Source organism: Mustelus asterias, chromosome 2, assembly GCF_964213995.1.
Source record: "Mustelus asterias chromosome 2, sMusAst1.hap1.1, whole genome shotgun sequence".
Lineage (NCBI taxonomy): Eukaryota > Metazoa > Chordata > Chondrichthyes > Carcharhiniformes > Triakidae > Mustelus > Mustelus asterias.
The window spans coordinates 10,532,249-10,552,490 of NC_135802.1; the positions used below are offsets into that span (position 1 = coordinate 10,532,249).

General features: G+C 47.5%; 2 protein-coding genes across 3 annotated transcripts in view; one reads left to right on the forward strand and one right to left on the reverse strand.

Moving 5' to 3' along the window:
* Nucleotides 1-1,068, forward strand: part of dlec1 (DLEC1 cilia and flagella associated protein) — a 160,522-nt gene extending 159,454 nt beyond the window's left edge. The window contains exon 41 of the mRNA XM_078231113.1: nucleotides 945-1,068. Coding sequence (XP_078087239.1) covers nucleotides 945-1,068 — 124 coding nt within the window. The remainder of the gene's footprint in view (nucleotides 1-944) is intronic.
* A 4,239-nt stretch (nucleotides 1,069-5,307) lies between these two features.
* acaa1 (acetyl-CoA acyltransferase 1) overlaps nucleotides 5,308-20,242 on the reverse strand; it is a 36,697-nt gene continuing 21,762 nt past the window's right edge. The window contains exons 9-13 of one of the 2 annotated variants that reach the window (XR_013499796.1): nucleotides 18,332-18,511; nucleotides 14,240-14,295; nucleotides 13,421-13,566; nucleotides 7,294-8,850; nucleotides 5,308-7,002 (exon numbers count right to left, since the gene is read on the reverse strand). Coding sequence is in view for 1 of the 2 variants with exons in the window: in XM_078231209.1 (XP_078087335.1) it covers nucleotides 8,775-8,850; nucleotides 13,421-13,566; nucleotides 14,240-14,295; nucleotides 18,332-18,511 (458 nt within the window). In the remaining variant the exon portion in view is untranslated. Of the gene's footprint in view, nucleotides 7,003-7,174; nucleotides 8,851-13,420; nucleotides 13,567-14,239; nucleotides 14,296-18,331; nucleotides 18,512-20,242 lie in introns of those variants that run through there. The other variant, XM_078231209.1, reaches the window with a different exon arrangement.

Sequence of the window (20,242 nt, forward strand, 5' to 3'; positions counted from 1 at the left end):
TCAGTTGTAAATGCGCCTAGTTTGGGGGCGTTTAAGAGATCCGTAGATAGGTTCATGGACGAAAAGAAATTGGTTTAGGTTGGAGGGTCACAGTTTTTTTTTTTAACTGGTCGGTGCAACATCGTGGGCCGAAGGGCCTGTTCTGCGCTGTAATGTTCTATGTTCTATTACAAGGGGGCATAACTATAGGGTTCATGGTGGGAGATATAGGAAGGATATCAGAGGTAGGTTCTTTACGCAGAGAGTGGTTGGGGTGTGGAATGGACTGCCTGCAGTGATAGTGGAGTCAGACACTTTAGGAACATTTAAGCGGTTATTGGATAGGCACACGGAGCACACCAGGATGATAGGGAGTGGGATAGCTTGATCTTGGTTTCAGATAAAGCTCGGCACAACATCGTGGGCCGAAGGGCCTGTTCTGTGCTGTACTGTTCTATGTTCTATGATCCATTTTTTTCTGGGTGATTTTGAACTATTAAAGCTGCTTTCCTCCAGACAATGGGAGACTATTCCATTACACACCCAACTTGTGCCTTGTAAATGGTAGACAGGCTTTGGGGGAGTCAGAAGGTGAGTTACTCACCACAGAATTTCCAGCCTCTGACCTGCTTTTGCATTCACAGTATTTAGATGGCTAGTCCAGTCAGTTATTGGTCAATGGTAACCCCCAGGGTGTTGACAATGGGGGATTCAGTGATGGTAATGCCATTGAACGTCAAGATAAGGTGACGTAATCCTGAGATGTGATTTTGTGATGAAGGGAATGGGGTTTGGGAGTCTGAGAAACAGTAGGATGAGTTTGGAGAGAGAAGAGATTGAAGGGTTAATGTCTGGACAAGGAATGGTCTCTTCCAGCCCAACAACTTCCTGTTGCTGCTAAAAGTCCTTACAGGTTCGCCAACCTGCAGCTGAAGTGACTCCAGTTTTCTTTTCCTTTGCCGCAGAGACTGTAAAGCATATCAAACAAACATCACCATCCAAGGAAAATTGGGAGAGAGACCGTTAAAACTGACAGTCCAGGGAAGAGGATCACGTGATGAAAAGCACGAAGCCATGTTCATCCCATAGCAGACACTGGAAACGCACGGTGCTTCGCTCTCACTAACAACCCTATCTCTGCCTTCCTCTAACAACCCTGTCTCTGCCTCTCTCTCACTAACAACCCTGTCCCTGCCTCTCTCTCACTAACAACCCTGTCTCTGCCTCTCTCTCACTAACAACCCTGTCTCTGCCTCTCTCTCACTAACAACCCTGTCTCTGCCTCTCTCTCACTAACAACCCTATCTCTGCCTTCCTCTCATTAACCACCCTGTCTCTGCCTCCTGCTCACTAACAACCCTGTCCCTGCCACTCTCTCACTAACAACCCTGTCTCTGCCACTCTCTCACTAACAACCCTGTCCCTGCCACTCTCCCTCTAACAACCCTGTCTCTGCCTTCCTCTCACTAACAACCCTATTTCTGCCTTCCTCTCATTAACCACCCTGTCTCTGCCACTCTCTCACTAACAACCCTGTCCCTGCCACTCTCTCACTAACAACCCTGTCCCTGCCACTCTCTCACTAACAACCCTGTCCCTGCCACTCTCTCACTAACAACCCTGTCCCTGCCACTCTCTCACTAACAACCCTGTCCCTGCCACTCTCTCACTAACAACCCTGTCCCTGCCACTCTCCCTCTAACAACCCTCTCTCTGCCTTCCTCTCACTAACAACCCTGTCTCTGCCACTCTCTCACTAACAACCCTGTCGCTGCCTCCCTCTCACTAACAACCCTGTCGCTGCCTCCCTCTCACTAACAACCCTGTCCCTGCCACTCTCTCACTAACAACCCTGTCCCTGCCACTCTCTCGCTAACAACCCTGTCCCTGCCTCTCTCTCACTAACAACCCTGTCCCTGCCACTCTCCCTCTAACAACCCTCTCTCTGCCTTCCTCTCACTAACAACCCTGTCTCTGCCACTCTCTCACTAACAACCCTGTCGCTGCCTCCCTCTCACTAACAACCCTGTCCCTGCCACTCTCTCACTAACAACCCTGTCCCTGCCACTCTCTCACTAACAACCCTGTCCCTGCCACTCTCTCACTAACAACCCTGTCCCCCTCTCACTAACAACGCTGTCCCTGCCACTCTCTCACTAACAAATCTGTCCCCCTCTCACTAACAACCCTGTCCCTGCCACTCTCTCACTAACAACCCTGTCCCCCTCTCACTAACAACCCTGTCGCTGCCACTCTCTCATTAATAACACTGTCAACTTTAACAATTTCTCTTCATAAACTCTTAACATTTTAAATAATTTTTCTATTAAATCTAAAATTTCTGGCAACTCAGACTATTTCTGTATGTGAAGAGGATGCAGCAGTGACTTCTTTAACTCATAATACTGGAGGTTTATTTGATTCTCACTTGCACGGTGAGATACCCACAGGATCAATTTCAAACAGTCTGCCCGATATCGTTCTCCCTTTAACCCAAAGAGAAAACGCTGGAAAATCTCAGCGGGTCTGGCAGCATCTGTAAGGAGAGAAAAAGCTGACGTTTCGAGTCCAGATGACCCTTTGTCAAAGCTGAAAGGCAGAGAAAGTGGGAGATATTTATACTGCAGGGTGAGGGAATGAAAGATGAGTCATAGCCACAGAAACCAGGGGAAAAGACTGCTAATGGCAGTCCATAGAGAGAATAGAAGGTGTGAATGGGCAAACGGCAGATAAACTGAAATCAGAGGGTAAGCTGTGACAGATGAAGGTGTGGGAGGGGGAATGGGTGGGAGAGAGGTAAAACCCACTTCTCCTCTCTCGCCCCTATTCCCACTAAACTGCTGACCTCCCAGTTTTCTGTTATCTGATATTGCCATGATGTGGAGTTGCCGACATTGGACTGTGACTGGTTAAAGTCCAACAGGTTTATTTGGTAGCACAAGCTTTCAGAGCACTGCTCCCTCATCAGAGGGATATGGGCCAAATGGAGGCAATTGGGACTAGTTTAGTGGTTAAAAAAAAAAGGGGCGGCATGGACACATTGGGCCGAAGGGCCTGTTTCTATGCTGTAAGCCTCTATGACTCTATAAGCTAAGCCTCCTCAACCTGTCTGCAGCCTTTCACATATCTGTCTGCATCATCCTTATCCAATGGCTCCCCAACATCATCCAGCTGGGTGGGACTACTCTTGCCCAGTTCCTTCTCTAATAACTCTTCCCACACTATTGCCTCCTGTATCCCCAAAGGATCTAGCTTTGCCCCCTTTATTTCATAGAAATCATAGAAACCCTACAGTACAGAAAGAGGCCATTCGGCCCATCGAGTCTGCACCGACCACAATCCCACCCAGGCCCCACCCCCATATCCCTACAGATTTACCCGCTAACCCCTCTAACCTACGCATCTCAGGACAATTTTTTTTTTAGCATGGCCAATCAACCTAACCCGCACATCTTTGGACTGTGGGAGGAAACCGGAACACCTACATTTCATATCTACATGCTGCCCCTCAGTGACTTCCTCCAAAAGTACAGCGTTAATTTCACTTGGGCATTGGCGACACCCACCTCTCTTTCACCACCACCACCACTGGTGCTAAATTATCAAACTATTCATCCGAAATCCAGTACTGGATGGGCAGAAATTTCCTCCAATTAAATGTCAGAAGGACTGATCCCATTACTTTTAGTTTTTCCTCAATTCTCGAGCTACTAACTCCATTCCGTCTCCCTGCCAACAGTCTGAGACCAAACCAGTCTGCTGCAATCTTCGTGTCAAATCTGACCCCAAGATAAGCCTCCAAACACTTATTCACGTTACCACTAAGACCATCTATGTTCACCTCCATAAATCGCCCAACTTCAACCCTGTTTCTGCTCACCTGATGCTGAAACGTACTTGCCTCTGTTACCCCTAAGCCTGTCCATTCCAACACACTCCTATCTGATCTGCCACATTCTACCCTCAGCAAATTTAAAGTCATTTACATCTCTGCTGCCTGTGACTTAACTTGCTCCAAATCCCGTGTGCACGCTGACATACACTGAGCTTCAGGTTAAGCAACATTCTCATAGTTCATGGTCTCACCTCTGTACTTTCCTCAAGTCACATCAGTCTTTGAGATAGCCATGGTAATCCAATTCTGGCCTTTTGTGCACTCCACTATTGGTGGCCATGTCTTCTGCTGCCCTTCGACTCAGGAAGCTCCCCCCTTAATCTCCCTCCTTCTCAAAACCCGCATCTTTACCAAGTTTTTGGTCATCTGCACTATCTCCTTATATGATTTTGGTGTCATTATTTAGTTTTACAATTCTGGTCACCACACTACCAGAAGGATGTGGAGGCTTTGGAGAGGGTACAGAAAAGATTTACCAGGATGTTGCCTGGTCTGGAGGGTATTAGCTATGAGCAGAGGTTGGATAAACTCGGTTTGTTCTCAATGGAACAATGGAGGTTGAGGGACGACCTGATAGAGGTTTACAAGATTATGAGTGTCATGGACAGAGTGGATAGTCAGATGCTCTTTCCGAGGGTAGAAAAGTCAAGTACTCGGAGACGTCGGTTTAAGGTGCTTGGGGAAAAGTTTAAAGGAGATGTGCGAGGTAAGATTTTTTTACACAGAGGGTGGTAAATGTCTGGGATGCACTGGTCGGGGAGGTGGCGGGAGCAGGTACGATAGCGGCATTTAAGGGGCGATTAGACGAATACATGAATAGGATGGGAATGGAAGGATACGGACTCTGTAAGTGCAAACGGTTTTAGTTTAGGCAGGCATCATGATCGGCGCAGGCTTGGAGGGCCGAAGGGCCTGTTCCTGTGCTGTTCTTTGTTTTTTTTTATAATTGTCCTGTGAAGCATCTTAGGAACATAGGAATTAGGAGCGGGAGTGGGCAATTCAGCTCTTCGAGCCCGCTCTGCCATTTAACGTGATCATGGCTGATCTTATCCTGGTCTCCACTCCACTTTCCTACCTGCTCCCCAGAGCCCTTTATCCTGCGTTTAATCAGAAACATATCTGTCTCTTTCTTGCATCTATTGATTGATTCGGCCTCCACTGCGCTCTGGGGCAGTGAGATCCACAGATTCACAACCCTCTGAGAGAAGTAGCTCCTCCTCATCCCACTCTGAACCTACCTCCTATCAGTCCATATCTATGACCTCTTGTTCCAGATGGGAATGTTCCATTACATTAGCGGGAGCATCCAAATAGGGGTTGTTGTTTTCTGTCGACATAGGTGCCAGTCGGAGGTCAGCACTTTCCGATCCTACTTAAGGGGTCAACAAATTAACACGTCACTGACTGGAGACACAAACAAACATTTTCCAAAATATCATCTTTATTAGAAAGCAGACTGAGATCAGCCTAATGTTAAGAAAAGAAAGTATTTTTGTCATGAGGCAGAACACACTGAGGAGAACAATCCCATCTCTGTGCCAAGAAAATACTTGGGATGGATGTTCCTCTCATTTACACATGATGAAGCATATCCCAGTTTTAATTGTGTTTAATATACTACTCTATCGTGTAAATTGTTGCTGTAATGGAGGACAGTAATGGTGATTTACAGCACACTTGGCCAAACCGCTTCATGGTCCATGCTTCATATTGTTATTGAATGAGCAGCCGGAGCTCCTGCTCTGTCTGAAGGGGATCTGCAACTTGTTACTGCACTTTTGTTTATTCATTCAGGGGACATGGGCATCGCTGGCTGGCCAGCATTTATTGCCCTTTCGCGCAGTTAAGAGTCAACCACATTGCTGTGGCTCTGGAGTCACATGTCGGCCAGACCAGGTAAGGACGACAGATTTCCTTCCCGAAAGGACATTTGTGAACCAGATGGGTTTTTCCGACAATCGTTTCATGGTCATCATTAGACTTTTAATTCCAGATTTTAAAAAAATTAAATTCAAATTCCACAATCTGCGATGGTGGGATTCGAAACCGGGTCCCCAGAACAGTAGCTGAGTTTCTGGTTTAATAGTCTAACAGTTATACCGCTAGGCCATAGCCTCCCATTCCTGACCTTCAGCCTTTTGGTGCAGGGAAGGAGTGGGCATAATTGCTTCATGTGGCAATTGGGTCAAGAGAAGGGAAGGAAGGAAAGAAGCCTTGCCAAGTATCCCACACGTCCATTCCAGGCTGGCAACATTGAGTGGGCTCCAATCTCTACAGGGCAGAAGGAGGCCATTTGGCCCATCGCATCTGCACCGATTCTCTGTCAGAGTATCTTAACTCTCTTCTCCACCTTATCCCCATAACCCATTCATTTCCCATGGCTAATCCCCCTAACCTACACACACATCTTTGGATACTAAGGGACAATTTAGCATGGCCAACCCGCCTAACCTGCACATCTTTGGACTGTGGGAGGAAACCCACGCAGACACGGGGAGAACGTGCAGACTCCACACAGACGATCATCCAAGGGTGGAATTGAACCCGGGTCCCTGGCGCTGTGAGGCAGCAGTGCTAACCACTGTGCCACCATGCTGCCCAGAGGGATCTTGGGGCAGGCCAGCAATATCAAAGTGAGGAGGAGGGAGGAGGATCAATGGCTGAGTAGGAGGTCTGACAATGTTGATTTTCAAAGCCTGCAAACTGAGAGGAAGGGGAGGCTGAGGCAGTTGAAGAGTTGCACAGTGAGGAAATAATATAACAAAACTAGGCTTCAAAAGTCAATGGGGCAGCACAGTGGTTAGCACTGCTGCCTCACAGCGCCAGGGACCCGGGTTCAATTCCTGGCTTGGCTCACTGACTGTGTGGAGTCTGCACGTTCTCCCAGTGTCTGCGTGGGTTTCCTCCCACAGTCCAAAGATGTGCAGGTTAGGCGGATTGGCCATGATAAATTGACCCTTGGTGTCAGGGGGACTGGCTAGGGTAAATACATGGGGTTATGAGGATAGGGCCTGGGTGGGACTGTGGTCGGTGCAGACTCGATGGGCCGAATGGCTTCCTTCTGCACAGTGTAATTCTATGATTCTATTTGGAACACTGCACATGCAGCTAGACTAATGGGCTTGGCTCTCACACCGTGACACAGTTCTAGGATTAGTAGTATTCAACTGGGCAAGTAGAGCGGAATCAACGATGAACTGTTTGCTATAAGGCTGGTCATTCTGGGCAGAGTGACAAGAAACAGGAAACTGTTATTTCTATGACTTAATAGGTCATAGAAATAAAATGGTTTTTAGTCACTAGTGTTTTTCAGCTATTTGATACAGTAAATGATTTTTAAAAGATGAAAATTTAACACGCCGGTCTTTCAGCTAATAACTGGAAGTTCAAATTTCTCCTTAAAGGTTATCAGTCTCAACAGAGGTCGAAACATGGCCAAGGCTGTTGAATTTAAAAGGGCAGCGTGCAATCATCCTGTCACTGCTGTGCTTCTCCTTTTCAAACAACTGAGGTTAATCATTGCAACAAAAATAAATGTCACTTTCCCCCTTGTCACAAAGTGGAAATCCCAGTCTAACGGAAGGCTGTTATTCCGCTGGCTTCCAAACTCCCTAAAAGTTCTTCATTCCAACAAGGCAGCACCCCACCCTGAAGAGGAAATGTCCAGATGGGGTATCAATAGAAAAATCAACTCAGCCCATTCATTTCCCAGAGCATTAACATTAGACCTGGGCGGTTACTCTTCCCATGCTGAGCGGGAGAACAGTGCAGCAAAAAGGAGAACCTGATTTAGGGAGAGGGTTACAGTTATGAGGTTTACAAGATAATTATGGTTCAGGATTGTATCTTTCGGTTTATAATATTACTATATTTTGGGTCTGTAGCTTTAAATGTAGGGTAGAGATGAAAGGGGTCATGTGACCTATGCTGGAGTCTGCCCAACAGGAAGCCTGGGTGATATGATTGGTAGAGATCTGAGGAAGACTTAGGATTGTTGAGAGGGAGATGTTGGGAGACAATGCCAACAGGTCATTGTTGATTATACCATGAATAGACCATAACTAAGCCTCACAAAGTCCCAACATGGTGCTATTAAGTTGTAAACAATGATACTATAAATTTCCTTCTGAGATGAATGGAGAGTTGGAATCAGAGATAACTGATTAGCATTTCTAGTTAAATATGAAGCTACTGTGTTTCCTGTGGCCATGAAGCCATTTTGAGATCAGGTTACAGGCTTCCCTACAAATGCAGGCACATCACAGACAGATAGCACTTAGAAATTGTCTTGTGCATTCTGCAGCCAACTGAGGGGTAGAGAGCAAGGGAAAAAAATTAACCAAGCCTTGAGTTTAAGAGAAAATGCTGACTATTGTTCATCACTTACAACAATGGATGGGATATCACACTCAGTTTGAAACCAAGTTCATGAGAGTTAAAGGAGGCTGGACATTTTACCTAGCTTGGAGCTAGAGCTACAGTGTAATCCTCACATCGAGACACAGTTCCGGGATTAGAACTACTCAACTGGGCAAGTAGAATGGACTCAACGGTGAACTGTTTGCTATGAGGCTGGTCATTCTGGGCAGAGTGACAAGTAACAGGAAACTGTTTACTGCGAAGATTTAGTAAGTTGTCTGCACAAGAAAATGGTTCTTAGTGTTTTTTAGCTGTTTGATACAGTCAATGATTTTTAAAAGATGAAAGTTTAACACATCAGCCTTTCAGCTAATAACTGGAAGTTCAAACTTCTCCTTAAAGGTATCAGTCTTTATGGATACTTGTGAATAAACAGGGAATAGCACAGGAAGTGAGAGTCAATTAGTGATTCTTGTGTTAAGTGCTCACTATTATTGCTGAAGAGTAATTTTTCCACCTCTGGCCTTTAATGCTGAAGGTCTCAGTTTGCCGGGTATTCGAACACAGCGGCAGCTCCCATTCCGGTCCCAATGCACATGGATACAACACCATAGCCCCTGGAACACAAGCAAGAAAATCATTCAAAACACAGCAGTCTCCAACTAAGAAGAAGAACCAGAGGAGAGGATGAATAAACTCGGATTGTTTTCGCTGGAAAGACGGAGGCTGAGGGGAGACCTGATAGAGGTCTACAGAATTAAAAGTTTAAAAAAGTTTATTTATTAGTGTCACAAGTAGGCTTACATTAACACTGCTATGAAGTTACTGTGAAAATCCCCTAGTCGCCCCCACACTCTGGCACCTGTTCTGGTTCACTGAGGGAGAATTTAACATGGCCGATGCACCTAACCAGCACATCTTTTGGACTGTGGGAGGAAACTGGAGCACCCAAAGAACAAAGAACAGCACAGCACAGGAAACAGGCCCTTCGGCCCTCCAAGCCTGTGCCGCTCATTGGTCCAACTAGACCATTTGTTTGTATCCCTCCATTCCCAGACTGCTCATGTGACTATCCAGGTAAGTCTTAAACGATGTCAGCGTGTCTGCCTCCACCACCCTACTTGGCAGCGCATTCCAGGCCCCCACCACCCTCTGTGTAAAAAACGTCCCTCTGATATCGGAGTTATACCTCGCCCCTCTCACCTTGAGCCCGTGACCCCTCATGATCGTCACCTCCGACCTGGGAAAAAACTTCCCACTGTCCCTCCTATCTATACCCTTCATAATTTTGTACACTTCTATTAGGTCTCCCCTCATTCTCCGTCTTCCCAGGGAGAACAAGCCCAGTGTACCCAATCTCTCCTCATAGCTAAGACCCTCCAAACCAGGCAACATCTTGGTAAACCTTCTCTGCACTCTCTCTAAAGCCTCCACGTCCTTCTGGTAGTGCGGCGACCAGAACTGGACGCAGTACTCCAAATGTGGCCTAACCAGTGTTCTATACAGCCGCAACATCAGACTCCAGCTTTTATACTCTATACCCCGTCCTATAAAGGCAAGCATACCATATGCCTTCTTCACCACCTTCTCCACCTGTGCTGCCACCTTCAAGGATTTGTGGACTTCCACACCTAGGTCCCTCTGTGTTTCTATACTCTTGATGGCTCTGCCATTTTTCACTGTAAAAACCAGTGAAAACCCAGAGGAAACCCACGAAAACAGAGAACGTGCAAACTCCAAACAGACAGTGACCCAAGCCGGGGATCAAACCCGGGTCCCTGGCGCTGTGAGGCAGCACTGTGTCACCGTGCATGAACAGGGTGGACAGGGTGGATGGTCAGAGGCTTTTTCCCTAGGGTGGAAGTGTCAATTACAAGGGGGCACAGGTTCAAGGTGAGAGGGGGAAAGTTTAAGGGAGATGTTTGGGGGGAAGTTTTTCACACAGAGGGTGGTGGGTGCCTGGAACGCGCCGCCAGAGGAGGTGGTGGAAACAGGCACATTAGCAACATTTAAGAGGCATCTGGATGGGTACATGAATAGGGAGGGAATAGAGGGATACGGACCGAGTAAGGGCAGAAGGTTTTTTTTAAGTTTAGTTAGGGCATCATGATCGGCACGGGATTGGAGGGCCTGTTGAAGGACCTGACTGGTTTCCTGACCAATATTTATTCAGTAAGAAGTTTAACAACACCAGGTTAAAGTCCAACAGGTTTATTTGGTAGCAAAAGCAACCAACATTACTTTTTTTTTAAAATCCAGATAATTCCCAGGATATTTCTCTCATGTCTTTGGGATGTCATTTATGTCAAGCACACAGTATCCATTTTCCAAAACCCACAGGGCTGAGCAGAAGTAGGCAAATTCAGTCCTTCGAGCCTGCTCCGCCATTCAATCAGATCATGGCTGATCTCTCCCTGGTCTCAAATCCGCCTGCCCACCTGCTCCCCATATCCTTTTTTTAATTAGAAATATATCTATCTCCTTTTTGAAACCATTCAATGATTCAGACTCCACCGCGCGATGGGGCAGCGAGTTCCACAAATTCACCACCCTCTGCGAGAAGTAGTTCCTCCTCATCTCAGTTTTAAATCTACCGCCTCTCAACCTATACCTGTTTCAGATCTCAGTTGTCAGTTTTTGGATATGGCCTCTAGGACTCGGCCTATTTACATTTCAATGGCTGAAGCCACAGTAGCTACAGTCTAAAGTCAGTAAAGTGGCTGGAAAGGCAAGATGTGTGACTAAATAATGAATAGTTGTAGCTGTAATAAGCTCCCACCATAGCACCATCTGTGATTCTGCTAGTTGGATAGGGTTCAGAGCGATGATGTGCAGACAAACAAGAGGGCAGCACAGTGGTTAGCACTGCTGCCTCACAGCACCAGGGACCTGGTTTCGATTCCCGGCTTGGGTCACTGTCTGTGTGGAGTTTGCACGTTCTCCCCGTGTCTGCGTGGGTTTCCTCCGGGTGCTCCGGTTTCCTCCCACAGTCCCAAAGATGTGCAGGTTAGGTTGATTGGCCATGCTAAATTCCCCCTAGTGTCAGGGGGTTAGCAGGGTAAATATGTGGGGTTATGGGAATAGGGTCTGGGTGGGATTGTCTTCGGTGCAGACTTGATGGTCCGAATGGCCTCCTTCTGCACTGTGGAGATTCTATGAACTAGATTGCCCATGCGAAAGGTCAATGCGGCCAGTGAAGTTCCTGTCAGTTCAGATCATGTTGACTCAAATCAAGATCTCTTAAACGGAGGAGAGACTAAGTCGGTTAGGATTATATTCACTGGAGTTTAGAAGAGTGAGCAGGGGTCTCATAGAAACTTATAAAATTCTAACAGGATTAGACAGGGTAGATTCAGAAAGAATGTTCCCGATGGTGGGGGAGTCCTGAACTAGGGGTCACAGTTTGAAGATAAGGGGTAAACCTTTTAGAACTGAGGTGAGGAGAAATTTCTTCACCCAGAGGGTGGTGAATGTGTGGAATTCACTCCCACAGAATGTAGTTGAGGCCAAAACGTTATCTGATTTCAAGAAGAAATTAGATATAGCTCTTGGGACTAAAGGGATCAAGGGATATGGGAAGGAAAGGGGAATCAGGATATTGAATTTGATGATCAGCCATGATCAAAATGAATGGCAGAGCAGGCTCGAAGGGCCGAATGGCCTACTCCTTTCTATGTTAATGTGAATGTGGTCAGTGACATTCCTGTCAGGTAAGGTCTTGTTGACTCGAGTCATGGAGCACCTACACTAAAGGTCGGGTGCAGTCAGTGAGGTTCAGGTCAGTTCAGGTCTGCGTCCAGTTCTGGTCGCCACACTACCAGAAGGACGTGGAGGCTTTGGAGAGAGTACAGAGGAGGTTTACCAGGATGTTGCCTGGTATGGAGGGGCTTGGTTATGAGGAGAGATTGGGGAAACTGGGGTTGTTCTCCTTGGAAAGACGGAGGATGAGGGGAGACTTAATAGAGGTGTATAAAATTATGAAAGGCATAGATAGGGTGAACGGTGGGAAGCTTTTCCCCGGGTCGGTGGTGACGTTCACGAGGGGTCATAGGTTCAAGGTGAAGGGGGGGAGGTTTAACACAGATATCAGAAGGACATATTTCACACAGAGGGTCGTGGGGGCCTGGAATGTGTTGCCGGGCAAGGTGGTGGAGGCGGACACACTGGGAACGTTTAAGACTTATCTAGACAGCTATATGAACGGAGTGGGAATGGAGGGATACAAAAGAGTGGTCTAGTTTGGACCAGGGAGCGGCGCGGGCTAATTGTTCCTTGTTTCTCGTGGAAGTGGAAATGACTAGGGTTGGGAAGCATTTTCCGATCAGGGCCATTGTGATCTCCTGGACTCGTTTCGATCGCCTCAGGGGGTCGGAGAGGAATTTCCCAGATTTTTTTTTCCCCATATTGGCCCTGGGGTTTTTCACTCTGGGTTTTCGCCTCTCCCTGGAGATCACATGGTCTGGAATGGGGGGGTGGGGGTGAGTTAATAGGTTGTAATGAACAAAGCATCGTAGCTGTGAGGGACAGCTCGGTGGATAGGATATTGGTATGTAGATAGGCTGGAAAATTGGGCGGGGATCCTGGATTCAGGATTCAATCCTGGACCGGGGAGCGGCGCGGGCTTGGAGGGCCGAAGGGCCTGTTCCTGTGCTGTATTGTTCTTTGTTGTCAACTTGTTCAAGGACTAAAGGTCGATGAGGTTATAAGAAAGTGTGGTTTTGGATGTGTTCCGTTTTCAGATAAAAGATACTCGACCTATCGTTTATTTTTCTTCCAACTATAACTTGCATTTATGTAACGCCTTTAACATAGTAAAACATCCCAAGCGGTTTCACAAGAGCATAGCCAGACAAACTACTCACTCGGATGAGCTTTGTTGACCTGAATCGACTTTCGCCATTCTTGAACTTCTCACATCGTGTTGATGTTTACCAGATGAAGCAATAGCGCTCTGAAAGCTCGTGATTCCAAGTAAACCTGTTGGACTTTAACCTGGTGTTGTGAGACTTCTTACTGTGCCCACCCCAGTCCAATCTCCACATGATGTTTAAAATGGTGGAGATCCCAATGGGAGGCAGGGACTTGAGACATTGAACCATTAAATTCCCCCCATGATCAAACGTCCTAAAGGACGCCAGTGTTTCTGCTGCATGGAGGTAGGTGCGCTGTACAGACGGACACACTCACCTCTTCCCCCTGCGTTTCAGCTCATTCAGTAGGGTAACAATCTGCCGTGTCCCAGTGCAGCCCAGTGGATGTCCCAGTGCTATAGCGCCACCATTAGGATTCACCTTCTCCATGGGAATTCCCAGCTTCTCAACACAGTACAGAGCCTAAAGGAGGAAATAGAGAACGAAAGAGAGAGAGAGAGAGAGCGAGGAGTCAGCCACTGTTTAGTCCAGTTCCATACTTTTTGTATTCTTTCACAGGATTTGGTGTCGCTGGCGAGGACAGCCCATCCCTCGTTCCCCTTGAGAAGGTGGTGGTGAGCCGCCCTCTTGAACTGCTACAGGCTGTGTGCCGTTAGGGAGGGAGTTCCAGGATTTTGACCCAGCGACAGTGAAGGAATGGCGATATATTTCCAAGTTAGGATGGTGTGTGACCTGTTAGGGTGATTGCCAGTGAGGTGGCCCCATGTGTCTACACCCTTGTCCTAGGTGGTAGTGGCCTGGTGTTTGGAAGGTGCTGTCTAAGGAACCTCGGTGAGTTGGTGCAGTGCATCTTGTACACACTGCTGCCACTGTGTGATGGAGGGACGTTCTCCTTTCAACATTCATTTCCAATCCTCATTTATTTATTCACTACGAGTTACCAAGTTTGGAAATTAAAATGAAAAGGCATTGGATACTCTGTAGGTTGATGTTAACAAACATCGGCAAGCCCAGACACAACTCATTGGTCTTTCCTCCTTCACCACCCACAGGCCTGCTGTGATCGTCCCGTGTTTCCACAGTAGACAACCCACATTCTCAGTCTTTCTCAGTGCTGAGTACGAGTGTTTCTCACCTGACTAGCGAACGCTTCATTTATTTCAAATACATCAATGTCATTGATCGTAAGCCCTGGCGGAAGGGGAACAAAAACCAAAGCTCAGAAATCAAATCAAACAGAGTCCCTCAATACCAGTGAACACAAGACAGAGAAACATAGAAAACCGGAGCAGGTGTAGGCCATTTGGCCCTTCGATCCTGCTCCACCATTCAATATGAACATGGCTGATCATGCACTCTCAGTATCCCACTCCCGCTTTCTCTCCATACCCCTTCATCCCTTTGGCCACAAGGGCCACATCCAGCTCCCTCTTGAACATATCGAATGAATTGGCCCCAACAGCTTTCTGTGGTAGAGAATTCCACAGATTCACAACTCTCTGAGTGAAGACATTCTTCCTCATCTCAGTCCTGAATGGTTTACCCCTTATTCTTAGACTGTGACCCCTCGTTCTAGACTTCCACAACATCGGGAACATTCTTCCCACATCTAGCCTGTCCAGTCCCATTGGGATCTTTTATATTTCTATGAGATCCGCTCTCATTCTTCTAAATTCCAGTGAGTACAAGCCCAGTCGATCCAGTCTCTCTTCAATATGTCAGTCCTACCATTCTGGGATTCAGTCTGGTGAACCTTCGCTGGACTCCCTCAATGGCAAGAATGCCCTTCCTCAGACTAGGAGACCAAAACTGCACACACTACTCAAGGTGCGGCCTCACCAAGGCCCTGTATAACTGCAGCAAGACATGTTTACTCCTATACTCAAATCCTCTTGCTATGAAGGCCAGCATGCCATTAGCTTTCCTCTCTGCCTGCAGTACCTGTATGCCAACCTTCAGTGACCGTTCCACCATGACACCCAGGTCACGTTGCACTTCCCCCTTTTCCTAAACTGCCACCATTCAGATAATAATCTTCCTTCCTGTTTTTGCCACCAAAGTGGATAACCTCACATTTATCCACATTATACTGCATTTGCCAAGTATTTGTCCATGTCGCCAGCCTGTCCAAGTCACCCTGTAGCCTCTTAGCATCCTCCTCACAACACACACTGCCACCCAGCTTAGTGTCATCCGCAGATTTGGAGATATTGCATTCAATTCCTTCGTCCAAATCATTAATGTATATTGTGGATAGTTGGTGTCCCAGCACTGAACCCTGGGGTACCCCACTAGTTACTGCCTTCCACTCTGAAAAGGACCCATTTATTCCCACTCTCTGCTCCGTCTGTCAACCAAAGAACAAAGAACAGTACAGCACAGGAACAGGTCCTTCGGCCCTCCAAGTCTGCCCCGATCATGATACCTGCCTAAACTAAAACCGTATGCACTTCCGGAGTCCGTATCCTTCCATTCCCATCCTATTCATGTATTCATCTAGATGCCCCTTAAATGCCGCTATTGTACCTGCTCCCACCGCCTCCCCGGGCAGCGCGTTCCAGATACTCACCACCCTCTGTGTAAAGAAAACTTACCTCATACATCTCCTCTAAACTTTTCCTCACACACCTTAAACCGATGTCCCCAAGTACTTGACTTTTCTACCCTAGGAAAGAATTCTCTATCCACGTCAATGGATTAGCCCCAATACCATGAGCATTAACTTTGCTCACTAATCTCTTGTGTGGGACCAAAAGCCTTTTGAAAGTCCAGATACACAACATCCACTGCTTCACCCTTGTCCACTCTACTGATCACATCCTCAAAAAATTCCAGAATATTTGTCAAGCACGATTTCCCTTTAGTGAATCCATGCTGCCTTGGACCAATCCTGTCACCGCTTTCCAAATGTTCATGACCATGGTGTAGGTCAACAGAGATCAGTGCACAGAATAATAGAGTACAAGAAGCCATTCCACCCATCGTGTCTGTGCTAGCGGTATGTAACCAACAAAGAACAAAGACAATTACAGCACAGGAACAGGCCCTTCGGCCCTCCAAGCCTGCATCGACCATGCTGCCCGACATAACTAAAATCCCCTACCCTTCCGGGGACCATATCTCTCTATTCCCATCCTATTCATGTATTTGTCCAGATGCCCCTTAAAAGTCACTATCGTATCTGCTCCCACTATCTCTCCCAGCAATGGGTTCCAGGCACCCACCACCCACTGTGTAAAAAATCTGCCATGTACATCTCCTTTAAACCTTGCCCCTCGCACCTTAAACCTGTGCCCCCTAGTAATTTGCTCTTCCACCCTGGGAAAAAGCTTCCGACTAACCACTCTGTCCATACCTCTCATAATCTTGTAGACTTCTATCAGGTCGCCCCGAACATTTATCAGGCCTTGGAACGTTTTGCCACCAGGACCGCAACCATCAGAAGAAACCACGTTTCTCCAACCTCTCCTCATAGCTAATGCCCTCCATACCAGGCAACATCCTGGTAAATCTTTTCTGTACCCTCTTCAAAGCCTCCACATCCTTCTGGTAGTGTGGTGACCAGAATTGAACACTATATTCAAGTGCGGCCTAACTAAGGTTCTATAAAGCTGCAACATGACTTGCCAATGTTTAAACTCAATGCCCCGGCCGATGAAGGCAGGCATGCCATATGCCTTCTTGACTACCTTCTCCACCTGCATTGCCACTTTCAGTGACCTGTGTATCTGTACACCCAGATCCCTCTGCCTATCAATACTCTCAAGGGTTCTGCCATTTACTGTGTATTTCCTATCTGTATTAGAGCTTCCAAAATGTATTACCTCACATTTGTCCGGAAGGACAGTCCCATCAATCCCCCCACCGGCTTAATCCCCATAGCCTCACCAATTTTACCCCTTAGAGTCACCCCATGGCTCAGTTGGTAGCAGTCTCACCTTTGAGTCACAAGGTCACAAGGTTTTGGGTTCAATTTCTACTTCAGAGCTTGAGCGCAAGAATAAAGGCTGATCACTGGAGTGCAGAACTGAGGGAGCGCTCCACCATCAGAGATGCTGCCTTTCTAATGAAAGGGGTCATGAAGGGAGCCCCACTAGGTGGGCCCCAATGTCCTGATACTGGCGATCTAGGTTGCGGGGGAGGGGGGGTGGGAATAATTTTGCACACCTCAATTAGGTCACCCCTCAGCCTCCTTGCTCTTGCTCTGCCCAAGACTGCAAGGAACTACAAAAGATCGTGAATGTAGCCCAATCCATCACGCAAACCAGCCTCCCATCCATTGACTCTGTCTACACTTCCCATTGCCTCGGCAAAGCAGCCAGCATAGTTAAGGACCCCACGCACCCCGGACATTCTCTCTTCCACCTTCTTCCGCCGGGAAAAAGATACAAAAGTCTGAGGTCACGTACCAACCGACTCAAGAACAGCTTCTTCCCTGCTGCTGTCAGACTTTTGAATGGACCTACCTCGCATTAAGTTGATCTTTCTCTACACCCTAGCTATGACTGTAACACTACATTCTGCACCCTCTCCTTTCCTTCTCTATGAACGGTATGCTTTGTATAGCGCGCAAGAAACAATACTTTTCACTGTATGTTAATACATGTGATAATAATAAATCAAAATCCTCTGTTGTAAGAAAAACAATCCTAGCCTATCCCATTTCTCCCCATAGCTGCAATTTTCCAGCCCTGCCAACATTCCTGCAAATCTCCTCTGCACCCTCTCCAGAGCAATTATGTCCTTCCCATGATGTGGTGACCAGAACTGTACACAAAACTCCAGCTGCCTGGACCCCGGGTTCTGCCTTCTATCGCTCTCCTCTTCGAAGAGCCTGAGTTTTAGAATAGAATAGAATCCCTACAGTGCAGAAGGACAGTACATTCGGCCCATTGAGTCTGCACCGACCACAATCCCACCCAGGCCCTATCCCCGTAACCCCACATATTTACCCTGCTAATCCCCTGACACTTGGGTCAGTTTAGCATGGCCAATCAACCTAACCCGCACATCTCTTGGATTGCTTTGGACCGTTTGTATCGTCTCATCTGATACCTTCTGCGGCTCGGAGTCAAAGTTTGTTTATGAGACCGTTCCTGTGGAGCACTGCGGCACATTTATTTAAATTGCGGGGGCTATGTGAATGCAAGTTGTTGTTGTATACCTCGGGCCATGCAGCCATGTTGAGGTGCACTCTGACTCGTCCCCATCACCCAGCTCAGCTTACCAGCTTTCTCCAGTGCTGCCGGGATGGCGTAGGCGGGTCCGATCCCCATGACGTCAGGTGGGACTCCGACCACGGCGTAGGATCTCAGCACGCCCAGGATGGGGAGGCCAAGCTCGATGGCCTTGGAACGTCTCGCCACCAGGACCGCAGCAGCACCGTCACTAACCTGGCTCGAGTTACCTGGCAACAGGAAGAACATCGTCAGTGTTTGCATTGAAAATACACAGAGAACCCTGGGACATCAGAGGACAGGAGGGAGGTTGGTCGCAGACAAAATGGGTTAGGACGACTCCAGGACAATGAAACATGTGACCTTCTAACCTCATCAACACCTCACGAGGAACTCGCCAGCACAGACACCATAAGACATAGGTGTAGAAGTCGGGCATTCGGCCCATCGAGTCTGCTTCGCCATTCAATGAGATTTGATGACTGATCTGATATGAAAATCCTCAACTCCACTTTCCCGCCTTATCCCCACAACCCTCGATTCCCTTACTGATTAAAAAATCCATACCCGGGTTCGACCCAGTGAACCTTCTCTGGACTGTCCCCAAGGTCAGTATTTCTTTCCTTAGATCAGAGGACCAAAACCATTCACAGTATTCCAGGTGTTCCACCGTGAAAGTCCGACCCACTCTGCACACTTTGACAATCTAGAGAGCACCTTGGGAGTGTACACCTCCAGGGCCTTTACTGGATCAACTCCTAGCAACAACTTAGAATTTCATAGAATCCCTACAGTGCAGAAAGAGGCCATTCAGCCCATCGAGTCTGCACTGACAACAATCCCACCCCAGGCCCTATCCCCATAACCCCACATCTTTACCCTGCTAATCCTCCAGACACTAAGGAGCAATTTAGCATTGCCAATCCTCCTAACCCACACGTCTTTGGACTGTGGGGGGAAACCAGAGCACCCGGAGGAAACCCACACAGACACGGGGAGAACGTGCAGACTCCGCACAGACAGTGACCCGAGGCCGGAATTGAACCCGGGTCCCTGGTGCTGTGAGGCAGCAGCGCTAACCACCGTGCCACCCCTGGTGAAAAGTCTCAGGGCTGACATTGTAGGAGGATCCCAGGGTTACAAAGAGCAAGAGAGGGGATAAATCAAGAGTTTCCCTATTTCCGAGCGATTCCATCCCTCAGTCGATGCACATTGCTTTGCAAGGTTACAGCCAGAGAGGGATAGGGAACAGGAGGAGGCCATTGGGCCCATTCTGCCTATGTTAGCCCTTTGAAAGAGCTATCATAGTTTGCCCCATTCCCCTGCTCTTTCTCCAATAGCCCTGTAAACATTTTATAGTAAAGTTTTTATCCAATTCCCTTTCGGAAGTTATTACTGAATCTGCTTCCATCACCATCCTATCAGGCAGCACATTCCAGATCACCACAACCCGCTGCGTAAAAATTCAAATTCCCCCACACTATATTTTGCCGATTATGTTAAATCTATCTGCTCTGGTTAACCCGTCCTGTCTGTGGAAATGCTTTCTCCCTATCTACTCAATTGAAAACCACCCTTAATTTTAAATATTATTAAATATTAAATCTGGGGCCTTGAGAGAAATCTTTGTATCCCCACTGGCTACAGGGGAGGTCCCAGAGGATTGGAGAATAGCCAATGTTGTTCCTTTGCTTAAGAAGGGTAGCAAGAATAATCCAGGTAATGACAGGCCGGTGAGCCTTACAGCAGTGGTAGGGAAATTATTGGAGAGGATTCTTCGAGACAGGATTTATTCCCACTTGGAAATAAGTGGACATATTAGTGAGAGGCAACATGGTTTTGTGAAGGGGAGGTCGTGTCTCCCGAACTTGATCGAGTTTTTCGAGGAAGTGGCGAAGATGATTGATGAGGGTAGGGCAGTGGATGTTGTCTACATGGACTTCAGTAAGGCCTTTGACAAG